This window comes from Ischnura elegans, chromosome 9 (genome assembly GCF_921293095.1).
Source record: "Ischnura elegans chromosome 9, ioIscEleg1.1, whole genome shotgun sequence".
NCBI lineage: Eukaryota > Metazoa > Arthropoda > Insecta > Odonata > Coenagrionidae > Ischnura > Ischnura elegans.
Window position 1 is genome coordinate 50046815 of NC_060254.1, and position 22991 is coordinate 50069805.

The window sequence follows — 22991 nt, forward strand, 5'->3', positions numbered from 1 at the left end:
TTACGAAGGGTTTTTACGAGTGAAATTTTTACGAGTGATTCAAACACACCAAAATTCCGAATCGCTCGTAATTGTACCACGTGACTCCTTGGTTACGTGCTCGGAATAATTACGAGCGATTCAAACACAACCCCCCAGGATAGGGGAAAAGGATGGTTAAACATATTCATTTATAAGTTTACTGTCCTGACTTTAAATAATTTTTAAAATTTCTAACTGCTCTCTGGAGTCAAGTCCACGGTGGTCATAGCAAAATATTAAAATATTAATTCTAAAATCACTCCTATAGCAGTTGCATATTTAGTGTTTAGAAAAATTACTTTTTTCATCATTGCTATTTTTTTAACCACTTAAATGTTCATTTTTCCTGATTTCAAAACATCTTCCTGTCTGCCCCACGTAGACACCATTGCAATCACTGCATTTCAATGAATCCACTCCACATCTATCGCGCTCTGTATAAAAGAAGTAAATAAGGATGAAGAAGGAGCAGCCAATCACGCGTGCATTTAAACGAATACATGATTCAATCTAAGTGTTTTTCTCGTGTAGGTATCAGCATTTTACATATTTTAGTAATTACTTTCAAGGATAAGTTTTCATTAAAATAATAACTAAAGATCTGAGCGAACCCCAATGTGCAAACCTTCACGTAAGACCCAGCCATTTTCTATGGATTTAAAGATAATTACAGATGATCTGTGCTGTGTATTCTAAATTCGAATAATTGATAACTTTGTGTCAGCGAATATCGAGTACCTAGTGTAAAGCTTCATTATTCGAGGTATTTGGTTTACCGAAATGGTTTGATCGTAGTGTAGCTATTTTATTATATTATAACTCAAAAGCGGAATTTGGTTTTCCAGTTTCGTGTACTCGTTTTTAAGCAGTGTTATAACTATTGAAAATGTATTTGATGCTCAAATTGTTGAGTTCTTTAGTTTCTGTTGCGTATACTTCATTTTTATTATCATTTTTAGCAAAAAAATGTGGCAAATAAACTTCCTTCCAATATTATTAGTGAAAACTTCTTATAACTGCGTTAAACCGTGTTTAAAAAATGGCATTTGCGGGTCGATCGTAGAAGAATGGTTAAGGCACAAAATATGTAAGCCGAAGTTATATTATGTAAAATTTAATTTAAAGCTTTTTTTGACTGACTAGTCAAAGTTGGTATTGCCAGAAAAGTTGACTTTTAGGGGACATGAGAGTTTAATATGTTATTGAAGGAATTTTTTTATTTATTGTATGATTATGTATCTTATTGGCTTTTAAAGTTTCATATGCTGTAGATATTCTTGTCCGATTGGGTTGAAGGCTGTGTGTATTCCAATGATGTGCCGTAATTAGATGTCTAAATCTTGTTCCATAGTAGATCAAAATTGAATAATGATTGTTTAATGCTTTTAATAAAGTGGTTATTTAAGTATGGATTTTAATATTTGAATTATAGGATGGATTTTGTGATTTGTGTCGTGAGCCATTTCTGCCTTCTGGCAAAAATAAAGACTAGTTATTTTAATATGACTTTCACCACGCGTTATTCACCTCTCGCACCGACAGATATAATCTTGAAAAAAATCAAGTCAGTCCATTTGCTGCAGTTAACCTTTTTTATAGGGCTTCGATCAGAAACTGCGAGCAAGAGGAACGGAAACGATTCTTCACCCCACTCCAACCTCATTTCCTCTCCAAGGCTTGCAGCCTTCCCCTTTCACTCTTTCCTAAGAAAACAGAACGTATTTTGAATTTTTTTTCAGAGAGAACAAGCAAGAATGATCAACGAAAAAAATAAAAAAAGGCTCCCAAAATTATTTTGGAACCGGAGCTACGGGACTTGTACTGGTGACAATAAACGGAGGATGGACTCAGAAGATGAATAGTTTCCACCATATCGAGATAATTTTCACTTTTTTTCTTAGCCTTACTTAGGAAATTTATTGCATTGAGAACGATGGGAAGGGGTCTGTAAAGGCAAAGGCGCACTTAAAAACTGCGGAGGATTTCTTATCGGCGATGGGCAGAGTTGGATTGGTGAAGGATGACCGTTGGACTGTGGATGATGATTGTCAAAGAGCGCGTCGACAAACTGTACATCAACTGAGCTCGAAGTAACTCGATATGCTTCTTGTTGTTGGCTCTTTGAAATGAGGTAGTCAAGGAGGGGAAAAGGGAAAATGGTGGAGCGGGGAAGGGATATTTGGGTATGATTTGCAGTGATAATGCGTTTTGCGAAGTAGATGCATGCGTTCTCAATAATTTCTAAGCTGCATTGGTCATGAAACACATAAACATGATTGCGTGCTCTGACAATAATCTTTTATCGCCACATAAAAGAAGCGATTTTAATATGTTGCTTGGAGATGTATTCCGTGAAACCTCGTAAATCGGAGAAGAAGAATCGGAGCTCGTAAAATAATGTATAAACGTATTTATAATTATGTATATTTTTAAAATATGGCCTAAAATTTAGCTCAGAAAATAAACTCTCCTGCTTCGGAATTCAATACATATTTATTTATCCAGTACACGCATTCTTTTCCCTTGAAGTAAAATAATCCGTACGCCCTTCTCATATGTTGGTTTCTTAGTATTTTCATTGTTCCAAAAACCAGGCAATTAGGGAAATATTCAGCCAGTGCCTAGTTTTTTACATATTATGTTTCGGAGTTCATAGCCTTGCACGGCTTCTTACAGTCTTCGACTAAACCAAAATATTGCTCCTTCTTATATGATAAATTGGAATGGCTAAACCAGCTTTGCTGTTTCACCATTATTCTCCAAATACGAAATACCTCCGGTCAATGCATCTGGCTATGTAAGCTATACATAAGAGGCTTACGTGAGAGGTGAAGATAGGTCGGATTGTAGACAAAGAATTTTGAATTTGTACCATCAGGAAGGGGGTAATCACAAGAAAGATGAGATATAGTGAGGCGTACGAATCGTTTTATTGAAGGGACAGTGTGGAGATGAATGAAGTAAATGACTGTGCGAAGGAAAGACACTAAGTTGGAACGTTCGGATACCAAAGTAGACGCTTTGGCGAACGATCCCCGTGGTCGTGGGGTTGAAGGCCCTGAGATATATGTGTAAAGGATGAAAGTGAAAAAATGAGCTTTGGAGATGAGGAAAGGGTATCTGAGGAGAGATAAAAAAGTGGAAAAGACTGAAGGGAAAGGACCCTGACGAGGAGAAACTCTTGTGGAGTGCAACCGCACGAGGAAAGAGAATAAAATAAGAGTGTGGGTTGAATGGAGGGAGTAGAGGAAGGGAGGTAAGGCACTATAAGGGAAGTAGAGGTTGGATTGGGGAATATTGCACCCGAAGGCTGTGGTGGGGTTGAGGGTGGGGTAAGGATGAGCGAAATGGGATGGGAGTGGTCCCCTCCTCGAATAGAGATGGGGAAGGGGGGCGCTACCCCCTCGGGGTACGACTCTCAGGGTCCCCGAAAAAAGGACGGGGTGAGTTGAGGTAAAATTGTTTTAGGTGAGCCGAGATCGCGTGTAAGGCGGAGGTAAACGAAGAAGGAAAAGGATAAACGAACGACTGAGTTGTGACAAAAGTGAATGGAAAGGAGGTATGGAATATGACGAGTATTTATTTTTATCTTCCCTAGAGAGGGTGACAAAAATTAAAAAGTTCGTCTGAGAATTCACGAGTCCAAGCAAAGTGTCTGACACCTGGCGGCTTAGAGTAGGATAGGTGATAGAGTGGAAAGTACTGGATGAGTAGAGATGTTTTTTTGTGATTTTGTGTCGGTGTCTTTGAATATAGCGATTGAGGATGAGGAAATTTGCCTTGATGAATAAGTTATACCACCTTGGGGTACGACGCTCTTGGTCTCCGAAAAAAGGACGGGATGAGTTGAAGAAAAATTGTTCTGAGGTCGCGTGTAAGGCGAAGGTAAACGAAGGAGGAAAAGAATAAACGAACGAGTGAGTTTGGAGAAAAGTGAATGAAAAGGAGGGATGGAGTATGACGAGTGTTTATTTATATCTTCCCTTCGGCTTTCATTTTCGCTTTTTTCTCGGAAGAGTGGGGTACGGGAGGTGAAGTTATGGGAGGAGAGGAATGTCAATATGTGATAAGGGTGGTAGTGGGTTGAGAATGGAGTTGTGGTCTTTGTGGCCGCGGGGAGAGATATTGTAAGCTGGGAGAGAGGGGTTTGGAAGAAAGAGAGGAAGGAGCACATCCTTCGGTCATATCTCGCAGCCATCTCCCCTGAGGGTACAAGTCCAACAAGGAGGAGTACGGATGAGAAAGGAAAGCGGTTTCGGTAGAGAGGTTTATGCAGAGGCAGGGAAATTGAAAATAAAAGAGAATAGAAGAAGAAAAATAGGAGAGATGGCGAGAAAAGTTAAGAAGTCTGACAGAGCATCCGCGAATCCAAAGGAAGTGTTTGACACTTGGCGGCTAAGAGTCGAGGCTTAGAATGGGTGATCGGGAGAATAGTGCTGAATAAACACGGGTGCTTTTCGTGATTTTTTGTTTGTTTCCGTGAATATTGCGATTAATGATAATTAATTTTTTCTCAATAAATAAATTCAATAAGCTGTCAAAAATTTCCATCTATTTTCGATTTACTTTTGCATGTCATGAGACATATTTGTTCAAGTTTCGTTCCTCCGGAGACAAAAGATTTATCTATTTTTATCTGGAAAAATCCATTATTACTGTCGCGGATTCAAAAAAATAACTATGTGACCCAATGTACAAAACTCGAAAATGAATAGGTAACTATTCCTATTAGAGTTATGTTTACTGAATTATTTTACTGTCAACTTCTCTTCCCTTACATAGAGATAACACATTTCCTTTTGTTTCTCTGTGGAAAATCGGTGTCTCACTTGAAACTTATTTTTTTATGAATAATAACATTCATAAACCTTTTTTCATATTTTTTTATAAAATAACAAGCCAGTTTGGGTGAGACAATATGCATTTATTTTCATTACTAGGCGAATTACGACTGGGAACGGCCAAAATTGTTCCCTTTCAAGATAGTTGAAAGTAGGCGCGCCGTCCTTTCTTAGGTAAGGGAGTTCCCTGAGATATTGAAAATGATGGAAAGTTCTTCTTTTTCTTATTTTCTCGGGGAGCAAAGGTTATGGATGAGGGCGCCGTGAATGTTTTCTTGCCCGGGGACGGGAAGCGGTCATGAAGGGGACAGATGTGATCCCGAGTGGTTTGGGCCCCAGGGGGTTGGGCGAGTGCAATGGAGGGCGTAGAGGTCGACCTCTGGCGTCGTAGCTCCACTTGAGAATTCCCTATCACAAGAAGGGAAAAGAAAAGATGACACTGGTGCAATACTCTAGCATTCCTGCTGAACTGAAAAGTCAGTGTTTTAGTTTCTATTCCTTTGAAACCTTCTCCAGAAGTTTCCTCATGGAGGATATAGCATAGTGAATAAATAATATTTCCTCAATTGTGGTTTTTAAAGTATACTTTAGGATTTTTGCCTGGAAGTTTCCTGGTATAAAAGTAGGACACATTTTGAAATGCCATATTTTGAAATATTAATGGAAAGTTCGTTGATGATGGTGCATACATCTACGATCGATGTCATTTACGTTTAGTGAGCCAAATAAAAGTATGATGATATTTCCTTAAAAATGCCTTTCGAAGTACCTATACTTTAACACTTAATTCTGGGAATTTCTTACAATAAGAGTAAGGCAAATTTAAAAATTTCATGTTTCGAAAGCTAAATGGAAAATTCATTGATTCTTATGAGTAAATATTCCATCCACGGTGCTTTCATTTCATTGATTATAATATATGCATAGCATCCAAGATGCTTTTATACGTTTAATGACTGAAAGGAGAGTACTTAAGAAGTGTAATGAGATGCATCTACCAAAGTGACGAATAGTAAGCATGTGTGCGACTGCAGCGTGAGACAGGCAAAGAGACCTTTGAAGTTGCTGAAGGAGGAGGGATATTTTTTATTTTTTTACACGGATATTTTAACATTAGGCATTTCACATTGAATAAGCGTGTTTTTAAATGGGGTGGATCGGTTAGCGGTGTTTCATTCTGTTTGCCTTTTGCTTGAGGGTTGGGAGAAGTTCAAACAGTTTACTATTCAGCGTGTTGCCAAATACGGTGCTTTCGGACAAAATGATTTGACATGAAAACTTTTTGAAAAAGCTATCATATAATGTAATTATCTAAATAAGATAGTCGTAGCTTTGGCAGTAAACGATTAGTCAAATTGATATTTCCTTCTCCATATATTATGATGAATTAAAATGGGTTTAAACATTCCTTTTATATTTCAAACTTCAGGTATCAATTTCATCGTATTATAATGGAATTCAAATTCTTTCAAAGTGTTTAATACCTCTTTTAATTTTTTTTATTTGTTCTAACCAACGATTTCCCTCATTAATCTCTTTATAGGTGGCGTGGATCCACATTGACCGTCAGATGATCCTGACCATCCACAGGCACGTGATCGCCCGGTTGCCGAGGTTCAGCGTCTCCTACGATAATCAGAAGACGTGGTTGCTCCACGTGACTGCAGTGCAGCAGGAGGACAGGGGGTACTACATGTGTCAAGTCAACACCAATCCCATGATCAGCCAAGTGGGATACCTACAAGTCGTCGGTAAGTGGACTGCACCTTATGCATTGATGATCAATATTTATGTCTTTATGGGGCTCATTCATCTACATCAGGGGTCTCCAAAGTACGGCCCGCGGTCCGGATCCGGCCCGCGGAGGGCTTTCATCCGGCCCGCGCACTCGTTTCAAGTAGCGCGCGATTCTCGCTCGTTTAACTCAGTGAGACGCCACTAGGAGCATTGCAGCGCTGTACAACACGTCAAACTCGCCTTCGAATGTTCGCAAATAAGAAATACGCCACCGGATACTTCAATAAACGTTCGTATCGAATACTTCAGTCATTGGCAAATTTGCTATTCGGCCCGCGGGGCGATTCGGAACTGGGAATGTGGCCCTCGTGGCCTTGTAAATTGGAGACCCTTGATCTACATCATCAGGCTATTCACTCATGCCCACTATGGCTACAATAAAGTGATGCGAGTCAAGTTTCCTGTGGTTTGGGTAGTTCTGAATAGTTTTTTATGTGGGTTACCACCAATGGCTTGAGAATATGCTCAGAATGAGGGTCATCATTGCTTTATAAGTATGCTTAGATCAAAGATCCTCTACTTTTAAGGATGGGCAGGAGGACATCATTACGGTTATCGACCGAATAATAGGTTTCATTTATTTACTTAAGCTACATCAATTTGCTTTTCATATTCGTTTAATGAATAGCTCTTTGTCAGTTATTTTTCTAGATACGTGACAACTCCCAGAAGATTAAATATTGAAAACTAGTGGTGATACCATATATCTGCACTCGCACAGCTAATTAGCCAATTATGAGCACTATATTAACTTATTTATCATTGTATATCTTTATTTTCGAGTAGATACTTTGGAAAAAGCGGTCTGATTGTTGCACGTGAAAGGAATCGTCGTTTTTTGTTATTTGCATGATAACTGTGATATTCTTTTACTTTAGTAAATCTGTATTATATGTTGTTTCTCATTTTTAATGAACTATTTGACGAATTTAGGGTACTATGAGTTAATTTTTATAATTTAAAGAAAGTAGTTCCTGCTAAAATAAAATGAATATTGAATAATTAGTTATTTATCAGCATTGAAGAGTGACATTGCAGGAGGAGCGCTGTCGCGCTTCTGGCACTTTTCGCGAGAGATAGGAGAGGAAAATGGTTAAACGTAAGGGTATGAAGAAGAATGGGGCGTGGGGCTTGGTGATATCGCACTTTAAGGGTTAATTTTAGTGTAGTTGTTGAAAAATAGTTTAGTGATTATATTACTAAAGTCATTTCAATTGGATTTATGATATAATATTTACTGAATGAAGAATTATAGTACTTCCACTTTGGTGGTGCGTCAAAAAGCTCACCGGACCCTGTGGCTCCCAGGTAGGGCTTCATTTTCTCTGTGCGTGGGTCAGATTTTTGTCATAGAGGTATTGGAAAATAAATTTGCGAAGCAAAGCGTGAAAATGAATATGAAGACCGCTTATGCGTAAACAAAAAATCACTAAGTTAACAATAAGGTAGGGAAAATTTGATGAATAAGCATGCTTCAGATTTGGAATATCAATCATTATCATTTATAGAAATATTTATTTGTTCGTTATGTTATCCATGCAAAAAATCATTTTTTATATTTGTTGATCGACGCAAAAGACATTTTTTTCGACAAATCCGATTTAATTCTTTCTCTGTATAAAAATATGCTGAAAAAGAATTTATGATTTAATAATAGATTTTTTACAGAGAAAGTACTGTAATTGAATGTAATGAAAAAAATCTAATAAGATTAAAGGTGTTTTTCAATAAATTGGAGAAGAGTACAATATGATTTCAACTGAATCTCTCCGAATACACTAGGCGACTTCATTAAGATCATAGCGTTATTTATTTTCTCAGTGCATTAAGGATAGAGCTAAACCAAAATCAGAGAGAGTTTGAAATTGTTCGCTGTATGAATTCTCATGAGAAAAGGACTAAAAAACTCGTGAAAGGGTTAAACGTAAGGGTTTGAAGAAAAATGGCGCGTGGGGCTTAGCTCTGGCGAAGTAGATCTCGAAGACAGATTCCTTTGACGTGGAAGACATTCTGAGAAGGATACAGGGTAACAGAGTAGAGCGAAGGGGTTAGAGGAAGAGGAAAGGAGAAGATGCAGGAGAAAAAAAGTTAAATGGAGATGAAGTTGAAAGACGGGGAGAGAAGAAGTGCGAAAGACTAAGAGAGCCAAAATAAGGGGCAACGTTAAAATGAATACCCGCGGTAAATGGCAATTGTTTTCCTTCGGTATTTACCACCATTCCGCATATTTTACAACTCAAGAGTATTCCTATTAAGACGCAGGAATACAACTTAGTAGTATTAGAACCGCATTTATCGGCATACCTGATCTATTCATTCAGGATTTTTTTTGCTAAGAAAAAATGCAATCCGGTAGAAATTTTCTATGAAAGGAATGATGAATCGATTATATCCGATGAGAAAAAATTTGAAAGGAATAAAAAATAACACTATATGAGGGCCTCGAACCCAGATACCTCAGTGGGATAACTATTATTTTATAGTTGTTAAGTTGAGAAGAAACTAATATGAGTTGCGTCACATCTTTCAGAGCTGTAAAATAATCACAATGTAGCTCCTTAGAATATTTATTTAGGAGATAAAGCGGATCAATTATTTTAATGAGCTTTAATCCATCGTTATAATTGAAATTAAGTGACACCAGTATCGGCATACAGTGTTATAAGTCCATTAAAAATTTATTAACTGAATTTACTTCAGTCTTTAAAGGCGTGAATTTCAAGTCAGAGGAGATCACTTGTAGGATCAGTATGAATATATATGTAAAATCAAGCTTTATCAGTTCCTCAAGATCTTGCAGAAAAATTCTAGCAGCAGTGGCTAATCGTATTCTTTTATAGATAAAGTGATAATTTTTCAGCGCGTAATAGCTTCGAAATTTGAACTGTCATCACGAACTCAGGAACGATTTAAGTATGGAATTATGTGGTCCTTTTGAATCACATTAAGATGGCGGTGCCTCGTAACAGAAGGAAGATTGATAGAAATATAGGAACGATTGAAATGCAGTGCAAGTGATAAGGGAGGGAGATCTCGAAGGAAGGAAAGGAGAAAAAGAGATAAGGAATAAGAAGACGGATGGAGTCGAAATGGATAAGGACGGGAGAGGAAAAAGAAGAGGTTAGGAAGACTTAAAGCCTTTAAGTGAAAGGGACTTGGAGTGCGTTTTTTATATCTATCCATTCCCTACCAGTTTTTATCCTTTTATCCCCTCTTTTTTCGGACTCTGGCGATCATTTACTTTATCTCTCCACTAGATGGGTATCTTAACGGCGCAATCAAAGGAACGGATGGACATGAGGTGAAGTGAGACGGAACGACTCGAGGGAACGTCTTTCGCAAATGTTCCTGTGGTCTCACATGATCGGATGCTAGTGTTTTGTGACAATTCAATACGCCCGTTGGAGTAGACGGAGACATATATAACTATCAGAGAAGGAAGTCCAAGGGAACAGAACGTGAGAATGGAGGATATCAGGTGAATGAGGGAGAATAATTCCTGTGGGATCCTTATCTTCAGTTGTGATAAAACTGAAACCTCTTTTACCTGCTAATATTTGTGGACCTATTGAAATTTAATAAATAGCATAAAATTCAATGAACTATTATCCGGAGATTGTTGAGTTGGTAATAGCCTTACGTCCAAATTTGACTACTGCGGTTGGAAGCACGTTCGTCTCTGAGTAGTAAATATTTTTCCGTTGATGAGTGCTTTATAAGTATATAGTACAAGACAGTAATTTTTTTATTTCTAGGCAAATGTATTCGCTGTTTTTTACCTATCGGAATATTAAGAAAATATAAATTGAGTTAAAATTTATAAATAATTATCCAGCCTATTAATCGTTTACTAATTGTTATATACCTTTAGAATATTATCTGCGATTTTGCTTGTAATACTCAGTAATCGAAGACCGATAGAATTGGAGTGTGATATCTTTTATCATTTATAAAAATATTATTATTTCTTTACGAGAAAAAAACAAAAACCTGATACCCATATTGCCTCTCTGATAAGGGTGCAACTACTGGGCAAGCGTTTGAGTAATTTGAGTAAACTTAATTGGCATTATTTACAGTAGGTATGTCCCATCAGTTTGAGGGTTGGTTTTGTTGAAATTAACTTCCGTATGTAGAGATACAGGGTGTTATAGAATAATTCTCCAGTCACCTAGAATACTAACTTAATGAAGTTAAATAGCTTTTAAAATGATTAAATCTATATAAATTCACGACGGAGAAATTCCTTGCGGGTTCTCCATCGGGTCAGGATCTCCATAACCGAAGTATCGATTCGATGCAAGGCGAGTATTGAAACGTCGACTATTGAAAATTCCTGCATCTAGTTCACCGGGAAAACTACTTCTATGTAAACAAATTCACTTTTAGTGTCCAGTACTTTCGTGTACGAAAATTAAATATTGAACTGTTAACAAAAATTATATATAGCCTTTTATTATAACTGAGGAAATTTTAAGTAATTGAAAGGTAGCTTCAAAATGAATCTGCTTAATAATTGATGACAAGACGACCCTTCGATTAACTTCTCGCAATTACGAACCTCTTTTTCATTGTGGTATTCAATCTGGATGAATGACATCTATACGTGAAAAGTGCTGTTGATTACAGTAGCGAAGCTCTCCGAGGGATATTACTTCTACATATCGACATTTCCTTTATTTTTCTTCTCAAATTAATTGAACGAGAGCATTGGGGAAAATGAAATAGATATATATGTATAATGTCTACCATTTCGTCAACTTCTCTCACAAGGAGTTTTAAGGAACTATTTTTTTGATATAAATTATCAGATTTTAAATCATGATGCCCCTTGTTTTTATTCGTATTTAAACAAAAATGTTGATATTGGATTATTTGCTTCACGATAATTACTGCCTAGTTCATCTGCAGTAGAACTGAGGAGAAATGAGTCTGAGAAATGATGAGTAAAATATGTGGATTCTTCTGGGAGAGGCAATGGAGGGGGCAGTTGCTTGGGAAAGATGGGAATAGGAGGGTTGAAGAGGGTTTTATATTGGGGAAAGGGCCATTTTTAGATAGAGAGGGAGTTGTGAGTAGCGGTAGCACCCCCTTGCTGATCAAAAAGTTCCAAGATATCGGCTTCTGGGATGAGTGATAACAGCGAAATGCCTCGCAGCGTAATAATTAACCGATACGAGTAGGCTCTGGTTCCTGGTTACGATGTCCTTTTTTGAGTTGCCAAGGGAAGTAGGTTGGGAGAACACGGATCGCAGATGAGGTTGGCGAAATGGAGTCAAGAGTACGGGAGGTGAGGGGAATCGTTGCCAAAAGAGGTCTCGTCAGAGAGTAGTGGAGGGGAAGGTGCGCCAAATGAACTGTAAAAGAGCCTTAAATGCAGTGCTTGATGTATCTTCGTTCTCATCGTTCTCTCCTACTAATGAGTGCGCCGCATGTTCTCTTCAAGTACAGAGGGATATTACTTTTTATGTTGACCTTGCCGTTGAACTAAATATCGAGGTCATTTCGTCTGGTGGAACTCACTTGCTCTTAAAAGTGCACCTCTTTAGAGAACACGAAATTGACGTAAGCACGTATGTTATAAATGGAATAGAAAACCCTCGATAACTTCAAATATAAAAGTTGCCATGGAAAAAAAACAATAATGGGTTGTTGATTTTGACGAAAAATATAAAACACGGAAGTTTTTCATAATTTTTGTGCGTCAAAAGATTAAGAGGAAGAATAAAGAAAGTGAATAAACTGTAAGTAGTGATAAGAAAATTAGTTCTATCGCAGCATTACGATAAAATCGATCAGCTTAGCATACTCTTTTCCTTAAATTAACTTGTGATTATCATATATAAAGTGAGTTATTTACAAAATTGATGTAAGTATCCATTGTTTCACGATAGCTATAAAATATTAGGAACTTAGATGTTTTATTCATGGATTATATAACCGTGACATGGGCACTAGTATTCCGGTTGAAGATTTGAATCGTGTCTTTCTTGCGTATAAATTTTAATCATCTAAATAACTTATTCCGTCAAAGTTTGATATTAATAAGCAAACATAAAGTCTGCTCATGATGGAATCCTTTACGAGCAAGCAAATTGCAACAAAAAGCTTCTGAAGATGTACTAAATAAGTAAGGAAAAAATGGTATACCACTGATGAACTTGCAATTCAATTTAAAGTTTCAGGAAAACACCTTGTTTCGCTCATGTGAATGAGAAATTGATAGTTTAAAAGGGCATGTTTAGCATTTTTAGAAGATGGTAAACACAATATACAATTCGAGGAGTAACTATACTTAACTTCTACCTTCACCAGCCATTCACATTCACTTAAGACAGCTATTCAAATGGTCAAAATTGCTTTGAGGAAAGCTCATTAAGTAGGCATGCTTAGAAATTGTAATAAAGTGCAGGCAATATCAATTGCCACACCGAAACATAATGGTTGAAGAATAAGGAGGATTGCTCATTTTGACTCAAAATAATTGCCTTATCTGGAAAGGAGAACGCAAAATTAAGAATTTTTACGCTGCGGAATGTTTTATGTTGAATGAAGGGTAGATGCAGAAATTGAGCGAAGTACTATCATTGGTTAGTTACACACCTTAACCTTTCTTTGGTAGAGGCGGCAGAGTAGCATTTATTTCATTTCACTCTACTTGCATTGAGATATTTTTCAAGTTATTTGCCAAAACAATCGTCAATCCATCAGCATCATTTTTGTTTATAAGACAAATTTAATTGGAGAAAAAATTAATGGATAACTGTAATTGTTGTTCATTTGCAGTTCCGCCCAACATCTTGGACGAGGAGAGCTCTCAGTCAAGTGTGGCGGTACGGGAAAACCAGAATATCACTCTCATGTGTAAAGCGGACGGCTTTCCAGAGCCCAAGATCATGTGGAGACGCGAGGATGGCCAAGGCATCAATATCGACCGACGAAACAAAGGTGAGTGTGAGGCGCTCGAGATGTGTGTGGGAAAGAGGGCGTTAATAATTTGTTACCATTGCTAACCACGATTGCCAATAGCGACTTGTGCGAGTTAAGTGCCAGCTTACATGCCCATATTCTTAGATTCCTCGATATTTTGCTTTTCGCCGGGTTCACGAATATTTTGCTTATCTGTTTCCGACATCATGAATTCATGAGTTCCATTTTTATGTCTAAGAAATAAATGTAAACATTTCTCAGTATACTAATTTATTTTGAGGACTCCTAGTCTACTCATACTTGGTTCAGGCTTGATAAATTGACAGATTTTATTTGTCCTGTATGATATTATCACGTAACAGAAGTGAGCATGGACCTATTAAGTTAGATTATCTTATGAGACATACAAAACATCTAGTTATGCACAACCATGGGCTTGGATCTTCTAATAGCTCTTTTAAAGTCACTATGTCTGCATATCTGTAGCATAGTATTTTATTTATTTCATGATTGGATAACTGAATTTCTGTGTATTTTGCTTTATATCGCTTCAGAAAACTAATTTTTTTTAGAAAAATAATACTATCGGTAATTCTACTCATGCGAATATTTATTTAAGCATACTACATTTGTGTTATCAAAATAAAAAAACTGGTATGTAATATCCTTTCTCTTCACCTAAGGTGTATGGATTAATGTTTGCCCGTACTTTTTTTCGAGGACACTTCTTTTCAAACTGCACTCAGCAATGAATTAACTATTATTACTCTTCTTACACTGATGACACAAGGAATTACATCAACGTAGGAAGTGAGTATAAATCGAAAGAATATTCGAGGAAACAATAAAGTTATTAAATATTTGCAACTATTCTTAACTGGCGGCAAGGTTTATTTTTCATCGTGACTCTGTTTAAATTGCGATATTTTAATACTGTTATCAAACACTTATTTGTTCAAAGAGTTCGAATAAATATATATTTTTGTTATTTCTTGTTGATGAGCAGGAATTTTTATTTATAAAAAAATATTAAAAACTTTTGTTGTTCCACTACTTAAATGTTTCTATGGAGTTTTCTACATGTGCTCTGCCCAAAACAAAATGAAATCCCAGAGCGATTTTGTAATTTTAAAAATCACGTGTTTGCATCGGTGGTGAAGGCCTTTTCAACCTCTTCTCCCCGCGAGTCCACTCTAAAAATTACTCATTCCAGCTACAGCTAAAACCACGGCGAACAATAAAATAAAGTGAGACCGAAAAATTTTTTCCCTATTTTCTGCCAATGAAACACTTCCATGAAAATTAATGAAATGGAATCCGCAATCGAATCCTTTGTTCACTTTCGTTGTCTTCTTTTACAAAAAACTTAATTGAATATCTCACCATCAGCGCTTCAAACTCTCTTTCGAATGAATATTTGATCATGTGACGATGTAAATTTTTAATTTTCGCTGAATGCTTTGCGGGAAAGTGGGAAAAGTTTCATAAAAAGTGATAAATTCATTTAGTTTAGCGGAAGCTTTCCTTTTTGAGACAAAACTGACTTTTCTTGACATTTCATCAATATTAATCATAAAAATCCTTCCTATTTAGATGTATATAAAAATATAATGGCTTCGGAACTATGTTGGAATGTTATGGATATATTTAAAAAAACTCATGTTATCAAGTAAGAAGTTAGAACCAAATTTTATCTGGCCTATGAGTCGGTTAGTCGAGATAGAAATTTACTATCATAATATTACCTCTTTGAAGGTTTGTTGAGCTTAAATAAAATGACCATGTTGCGACTCGATGAGAGTGCTCTAGGCAGTGAAGTGAGATATGTGAGGAAAACAAATTATCCATATAGATGTATCCTTGTACACACGCAACCCCCAAGTCCGCGTGCACGTTGCGTTGCTGTGATGAAGGATACCTCTCTGAGTTAGGAGAGGTTATCCAGTGGACATTTTCACTATACAAATTAAAGCGTTTACTATAAAGCGTTCGTTGTCATAGTGACGTTTAACTCTATGACCTATGACCCCCCAATCTGACCTTCGGGGGTCAAAAAATCAACAATACGAATTTCTGAACTGCAAAATCGACTTTGGCACCCTTCAAAACCTATGGTTCGACACGTTGGTTGTCACGATGGCCGTACGTTTACCTCGATGATCTTTGACCTACGTATTAACCTTGGAGGTCAATTAGTGGATAATACGGGTATAAGGACAATACCATTGGCTTGGGCACCCTTTAATACCCATGGATCGACACCTTTTTTGGCATGATATTCTTTGCGCCACCCTAACGACCTTGACTTAGACCCTACTGGGTCAACGGTTGAATTTTCGTAAATAAAAGTGTTATTTTTCGTTTTGTCATTTCCGGAAAAATTAGAATTGACATCTTGGTCAATGAAATTTAGACTTTTTTCTTTCTCGCTTTTTTTAACATTGAAACCGCAAAAGGCAAATTCAAATTGTTGGTTTGGACCCACATTGTGAGGTCAAAAAGGTCAAAATTGTAAAATTTTGCTTACACTCAACAAAACTAAGGGATCTTTCCCCATACATTTGCTTATTTTCATGAATATTTCTCGATGCGAAGTTATTCAAATTAGAAGTCAAAAGTCACACTCGACCTGTGGAACAGTCTCTATTTACAGTTAGCATGCCACAATGACAGAAAGTTAAATATTTTCAAATCGATTATGTGTATTGTAATGCATCTTGATCTCCATTTTTACTATCTTAAGACCTCAATATTTCCCTAACCTTGAATACATTCGCCTAGCACCCGTTTCCCCCACTTGGATTACCTTCAACTCCGTTACCATTTTATCAGATTACCTAACTTAAAGTGCACCGTGATTACTTAAAAGTGTCAATTTTTACTGCATTCATACGAACAAGACATTAGGTATCGTCAATCATCTAAGCCAGTGAACCAGCTTTCTTAATCATTCCAGTCAACACGAGAGATTTCGTCGTTGGGAGACACATATACCCAGACATAGTATCGTCCGAATGACCGAGCATAGATCGCATTCTCCCATTTCAAGTTTTTATGTTGCGTTTTTGCTGGGAGGGATTTAACTAGATGAAATAACTCAGCCGGAAAATATTTATGAATTAAGTATTTCACTAGGTTCTCTCGTAATGTACTGTTATTTGATAACAATCACTAAACATTTTCTTTCATTTAATTTAGATTACCGTAGGGCATATAAATTATTGTAAAGCTTTTTCGGAACTAATGGCGATGAAATGCAGCCCCTACAGTGCCATAGAGATTAAAAATTGGTTATTTTTCGGATCATATCTCTAAAGAAAGAAATAAATAGCACCATAACGTTATCATGGGGCTTGGAGCGCAAGTAAAAAGCTTGTTTTAGGCATGTCACTGTTGAAATGGCCACATTTTTCGTTGCGGTGTACCAAACAAAAATTGTTTCTCTATGCGGTTCCGTGATTTTTAATCACGTGATTGTAGTTTTGACCTTTGTAACCACTTTCCGCCGAAACGAAAAAGTCCACACCAGCAACCGCTAAAACCCCCGAGCAATACAAATCGAGTGCAATAAAACCGGTTTTCCATTTCTATTGCCAATAAAAAATTTTCATGAAATATTATGGAATAATGTTTGTTTTTGTCTGCCTTGTTTTTTTTCAAGTATTTTTAATCAAATATCTCACCAGCGCTTCAACCTCAACTTAGAACGTTTCTCCCTCAGTTGCCTGTAAACTCGTAATTTCACACTCCACGCAGCAGAAAGGATGAAGTTAAAATAATTTAAGCGGTTTGTAAATAACAGCAATAGAAAACTGAATGGGGAGAAGGTAGAAGTTGGAATCAGAAATCACGATTTCGTTTAAGCACGCTGTAAATAAATTCAAATCAGTTTTTCTTTCAAATGTAAACCAGACATTCTCTTGTTTGCCGAAAATAAATTAATTTTGGTTAGTAAGAGAGTACATTGAGAGAATTTTATGCCTTGAACAAACTTAAATGCTCAAAGATTCAACTTTATTGTGAAAAAATATGCGCTATGCTCATAGTTGACATATTTACTTATTATTGAGCAAAATCTTTATTTCTCTCTTTTTATTTTTATTCTTAATTTCCACTAAGGAAATTTTTATACTGACAATTTGCGGATACAGTATGAAAATTTACATAGAAGCCTGTATTTAGTTAATTCAAAATCACAGCATGTCGAAAAAAGTTGTTTGAAAAATATTTATATTCGAAGTATTAAGATTTTTTCTTAATTGTATTAGTAACTCGTATTGAATCATATGAGTGGGAAAACCAATTGATTTATTTTCTATACCCTGCTCAGTCTTGAAAAAAAATCACTTGTACCCTATGTCTTATCACTCCTTCATACGTCACATAATGCCATTTAAGACAACAATTGTTCATCATGCTCAAATGTTTAGAAATGCAATTGAAGTGGCAAGGAAAATGAAGGTGTAGTAACACCACCTTATTTCTCCATTCTCAAATATTTTCCTTGCCCTCGTCCACACATTGGGCGGTGGATCCTTGAGAATGTTGTGGCCTGAAGGTGTGGTTTCCTTTCTTCTCCTTTCCCCATGTACCCTTCCCCCACCAACCGCACAAAATTTTCCTCCACGTGTTTATTTCCCTATCTCAACTCACCACCCTTTCCAAGCTCTCTCGGAGGAATTTTGAGGCTGATGAGATCCCTCCCCTTTGACGCCGAAAGAAATTCGGGAGAATGTGGAACACAACGACGCTGCAGTGCAAGTGAGAAAGGGAAAAAGGGAGAAGAATTGGTTAGCGGATAAGAGGATAGATTGAGTTGGAGACGACATTGGCCTATTAACTTAGGGACTAGTACTAGATTAGAGGAGATAATTCTGGGTGCTAGCTGATTGTAGCTCACGCAGGTGTCTCGGTGAAATTTTAAGAATTATGGTCGTGGGTTTGGTGAGAAAGACCGATGCAAAGTCTAGTTTTATTGTTTTTTATTATTTAATGCTAGTATGCATCATGTTATTGGTATTTTTAATAGGACAAGTAGTTCCTTTTTACTGTTCCAAAAGAATCTACCGCCCCAATGTATATTAAATTTTTAATCCCATCGCGCAAACTCACAAAGCCATTAAGGAATAAAAGGAATAAGCAACAGCTGGTTTTAAATAGACATTGGATTTCGGGAATTGCATGGCACAAATGGTAATTATGTTTTAAAGATTTCCAGATATTTACGTACAAAAATCGGTTTATAGCGTTCTACGTTTTTCAGTTTCGAAGCTTTCCTTTTTTCTCCAGAATTTCTCATCTAGTCATTTTCTTTTACTTGCTTATTGAGTAAGGCTTATAGTTCCGCGTCGTACCTTGCAAATATGCCATCATAAATATTGTGAGTCCTTTATAAGATGCATTTCTTTATCTTATTGTTTATTTACCAGCTAATTAAGACATTTCTCTCGATTCGATGCGGTTTCCGCCTTCATTTCCCTTAATTGCCTCGCCGTTCCGTCAGTAAAATAAAAAACCCTCATACTCGTCCAAATACTAGACAGCACTACAGCGCTTTTTCTAGTTCTGATATTCTCCGTTATGTGGACTAGATCGTGAGTAGTGCGAGGAAGAATAGTAAGGTTCCTTCTCCATGCAGGTTACGTCCTGAAGAACGAATTTCATGATACCTCCTCCCATTATCATTCCATTCGAAATCATTTACTGTATTTTTTTCATTCTATTAATCCCGTTTACTGATCTCTAGCCCCACTTTGCTCATAGTATTCTCCACCCGCTTATATTCTCTATGGTCAGTTCACAACGACTATGAAATTGTTTAAAAGTAGGTTCATACCCGTCCAAGCTCGTAATGTAACTTCACTCGAAATTCAGGTTCAGGGTAACATACTTATCTATAAATAGCATGACTTCAAGGGATTTTATTACGTTTTTTTCGCTATATTCCATCTTTTCATTGTTGATTAATTATATAAGAATTATAGACTTTTATGGCAAAAAATAGAAGAAAAAATACCAACGTAGCCAAGTTTTGAGTTTTTTTAGAGATATTTATGCTGACCGAGTTAATGTTGAAGAATATAAGGATTCTATTTTGGCTTTCGGATAAATCTGAAATGAACTTCCAGGGAAATGAATTTTATGTCAATATTGGGATCAAGCCATTCCTGATCCAGAACAGCTAAAGAAACTCCAAATGTTACCATTAATTTATCGTGCACTGCTATTGCTTCATAATATTTGCCAATCTAATATATACTGGCATATTAATCAAGAGTTTATGTAAATGAAATCTTTTTGTATCCGAATATAATGAGTTCTCTCAGATAAAATGTAGTGACACATAGTTATATGACAATATACAGAATATTCAAGTAATTATGCTGTAGAACAATAATAAATTAAATAATATGACACATAGTGGTGGAGGTGTAGCTTGCCCGCGCCCACTTGTAGTTCGCGACCACGTAGAGTCCCAGCCAAGTGGCAGCTGGCCAGTCGCTCATATGCTTTAAGCGGTGAATGTCGGCGGAGCATTTTAACTGCGCTAGGCACAAAATATACGAATTTTGCCGTCGAAAAGGCAAATTTGCGTAATAATATCATAAAAGTTCAGTCATCGCATTTATGTCGCATTTATTTGCGCACATCGTATCTATATCGCATTTATCGCATTTGCGATTTTCAGGCATCTCTACATATGATGTATTTACTTAAATCGGTTCCGTAAAGAACACTTATTTTCACTTTAATTCTTTAAATACCTCAAGACACGTATGAATGAGGAATTATTGGGACCCAAATCATTATTTTTACAGAGATTAAAAATGAGAGTTAAAATATAATTGGGTATGATGATGATTATGTTTGTGATTATTGCATAAACTTAAAGCTTCTCGAACTTAGCTCACCTTACATAAATAGCCTTACCCTTATGACATTAATGAACATTTATTTTGAACGAATTGTCTGCTTATTACCACGCAAGGCGATAACTGCATGCATTTCCAATAAATTTCAAGAATTTAAATTCCATCTCTGTGTCATCACGCAGTAGTTTACATATTTATCTAACGCAAGAAAAAATGGAATCCTTTTAACGTCTTTTATTAAACGAATTCAATTCAAATGACGAGATTTAGCGCAAATCGACTCTGTTTTTTATTATATTTCTATGAATTAATGAGTTGCCAATGAATAAATATTTAATAAATGTGTAAAGTATGATTAAATGAAAACCAAAACTGCTATAGTCTTTGCATAATAGGCCATTCCATTTTGGTTGATGGTCGATTATTTAATTTAAAAAATGAACTGAATTTTTCATTTTAGTGAAAATTTTTATTTTTTGGCTATGAGTTTAGTGTAAAATTAATATTTTTTGTAGATGTTCCTTAAATTTTTACTTGTGCGGCTTAATTTTTTTTAAATCACTTTGTAAGGGCATTATAAAAATACCTTAAATTTTTCTCACGCAAGACAAGGCACTGCATTAACCCTTTCTAACCCAGGGCTGCTTCTAGGAGATATCAAGTTTCAACATTTTTCATTTTGAAAACTTGAAAATTTTGCACTCAATCATAATTTAATGGCAGCTAAATATTTTGCTAACACAATTTACACCTCAAATAATGCGTAGTTTAGATGTTTCCTAAATATAGCAGAAAATTTAAAAATTTTTGACATTGCATAGAGGCAACATTGGGTTATAATGGGATGGGTTAATAAGTCACATCAGTTTTGTGGCACCACATGGGACATGTCATTGTTTATATTCATTTTCTAAGGCGATAAGTTATTTTTTACGTTAGCCTATTGATTTCTTAGATAGTCTATCATTGCGATCCCGACAACCCCAATGCCCTAAACAGTCCTTTATTGTACGCTCTACCATTTTTTCATCCCTTCCCACTCCACTCTTTTCCTCCCAAATTCCGGACGTGGGATGAAAAGCCCTCCCTCGCTTACGGCCCAACGAACATTTTCGCTTCCATGTACGGACCTCACTCCACCGCCTGTCAGCCCTTTCAACCACCCACGACTCATTCCTCTATCACGAATGTTTCACCCTTTAAGCCCAACATGATCCCTTCCTAGCCCCTGGGGTTTATTCTGAAGAGGCATGATTTACATGAAAGTTAAGGAATAAAAATTCCATCACTGATAGCATTCAAAGACGGCTCAGAATATTTGGATATAATGTTGAGTTTAAAGAGAAGCGTATCACCAAATTATGATCATTAAAATCGAGCTCGTATTATCTACATTTTACTCTTTTTATATATTTCATCAACGTTGAAGAGATATGGAGATAAAACAATGATCAAACGGTTCACTATTACCCTATAATGCTATGTAATAGAATCTAAAATGTAATATAAATCTTCAAAAGTAGTATATGATTAAATCTCTAAAACATTCTAATTATGTGCAATCTTCTTTCCTCGTGCAGTAACAATGGGCACTTATAGCGCTTTCCAAAATTTAATATTTTTACCTTTGCCTTCATTTCATGAATGTATCATGTCATTTGTATGTTTAATGATATTATTAACCAATGCAGAGAAACATAACGATGGCTAAGTTCTTACTACACGTATCACAAAAATAGCAAATTTTCAGGAGAGCAAAAAAGGGATAATTTTTTTTGACTTGGCCACAGAAATTAAAATCCAAAAGTTCACAAAACTGAAAAAGAAGTATTCAATTGCAAACATAGAGATGTTTTTTGCTCGTATTTTATTTTTTTAATGTTATTACACTTTGTTTAAGATAATTTACTCAAACCGGCCGAATTTCAGATACGTGTTGTTGGAACTTAGCCATAGATAAGTAGTTATTCCTTGCGGGTAGCTCCTCAGAGATTAGGCATTATTAATCCATTTTTGGCATTTTTGTCATCGTTAAAGTTTAGCATTTGAAATGTTTAATAAATCATTGATGTGGAGTTTTATTAATCTAAATGTGTTTCTAAAGCGGCACCTCCTCCCCGCTGATATCTTAATCCCAACGGTCTAGATGAGTAGGGTCTCACATCGGTCCTTTTCCACATATTTTCATTTCCTCGCGATGGCCCCAGATAAGCACTTGGGAGAGGTGGAAGGAGATAGAACCCTGAGAATATTGCGAGGGTGCATCCCCGATTGCTGAGCCAGATAGAACAAGGGGCAACCATGTTTTCCTGGACTGCCTAAGTGTCACGCGGATAAGGATTTATGCTCCTCTCGCAAACTCATTTTCTCCCCTTCTCATTTTATTTCCGCTGCCCTCGTTTGCACTCTCGGCTGAAAACTTTCTTAGGAGAGTGGCGCACTTATATTTTTTACCCTCGTCCTTTTCCCTTTTTTTTCGAATTGGCTTCCTCTTGCCAAAAGGTTGTCATTTCCTGCTCGCCGTCAAAAA

At 36.5% G+C, this 22991-nt stretch overlaps 1 protein-coding gene across 3 annotated transcripts in view; it reads left to right on the forward strand.

Annotated features, from left to right (window-relative positions):
- Nucleotides 1–22991, forward strand: part of LOC124165661 (lachesin-like) — a 472126-nt gene that overhangs the window by 315233 nt on the left and 133902 nt on the right. For all 3 annotated transcript variants that reach the window (XM_046543140.1, XM_046543143.1, XM_046543142.1), the window contains exons 3-4: nt 6406–6613; nt 13446–13607. In XM_046543140.1, coding sequence (XP_046399096.1) covers nt 6406–6613; nt 13446–13607 — 370 coding nt within the window. The remainder of the gene's footprint in view (nt 1–6405; nt 6614–13445; nt 13608–22991) is intronic.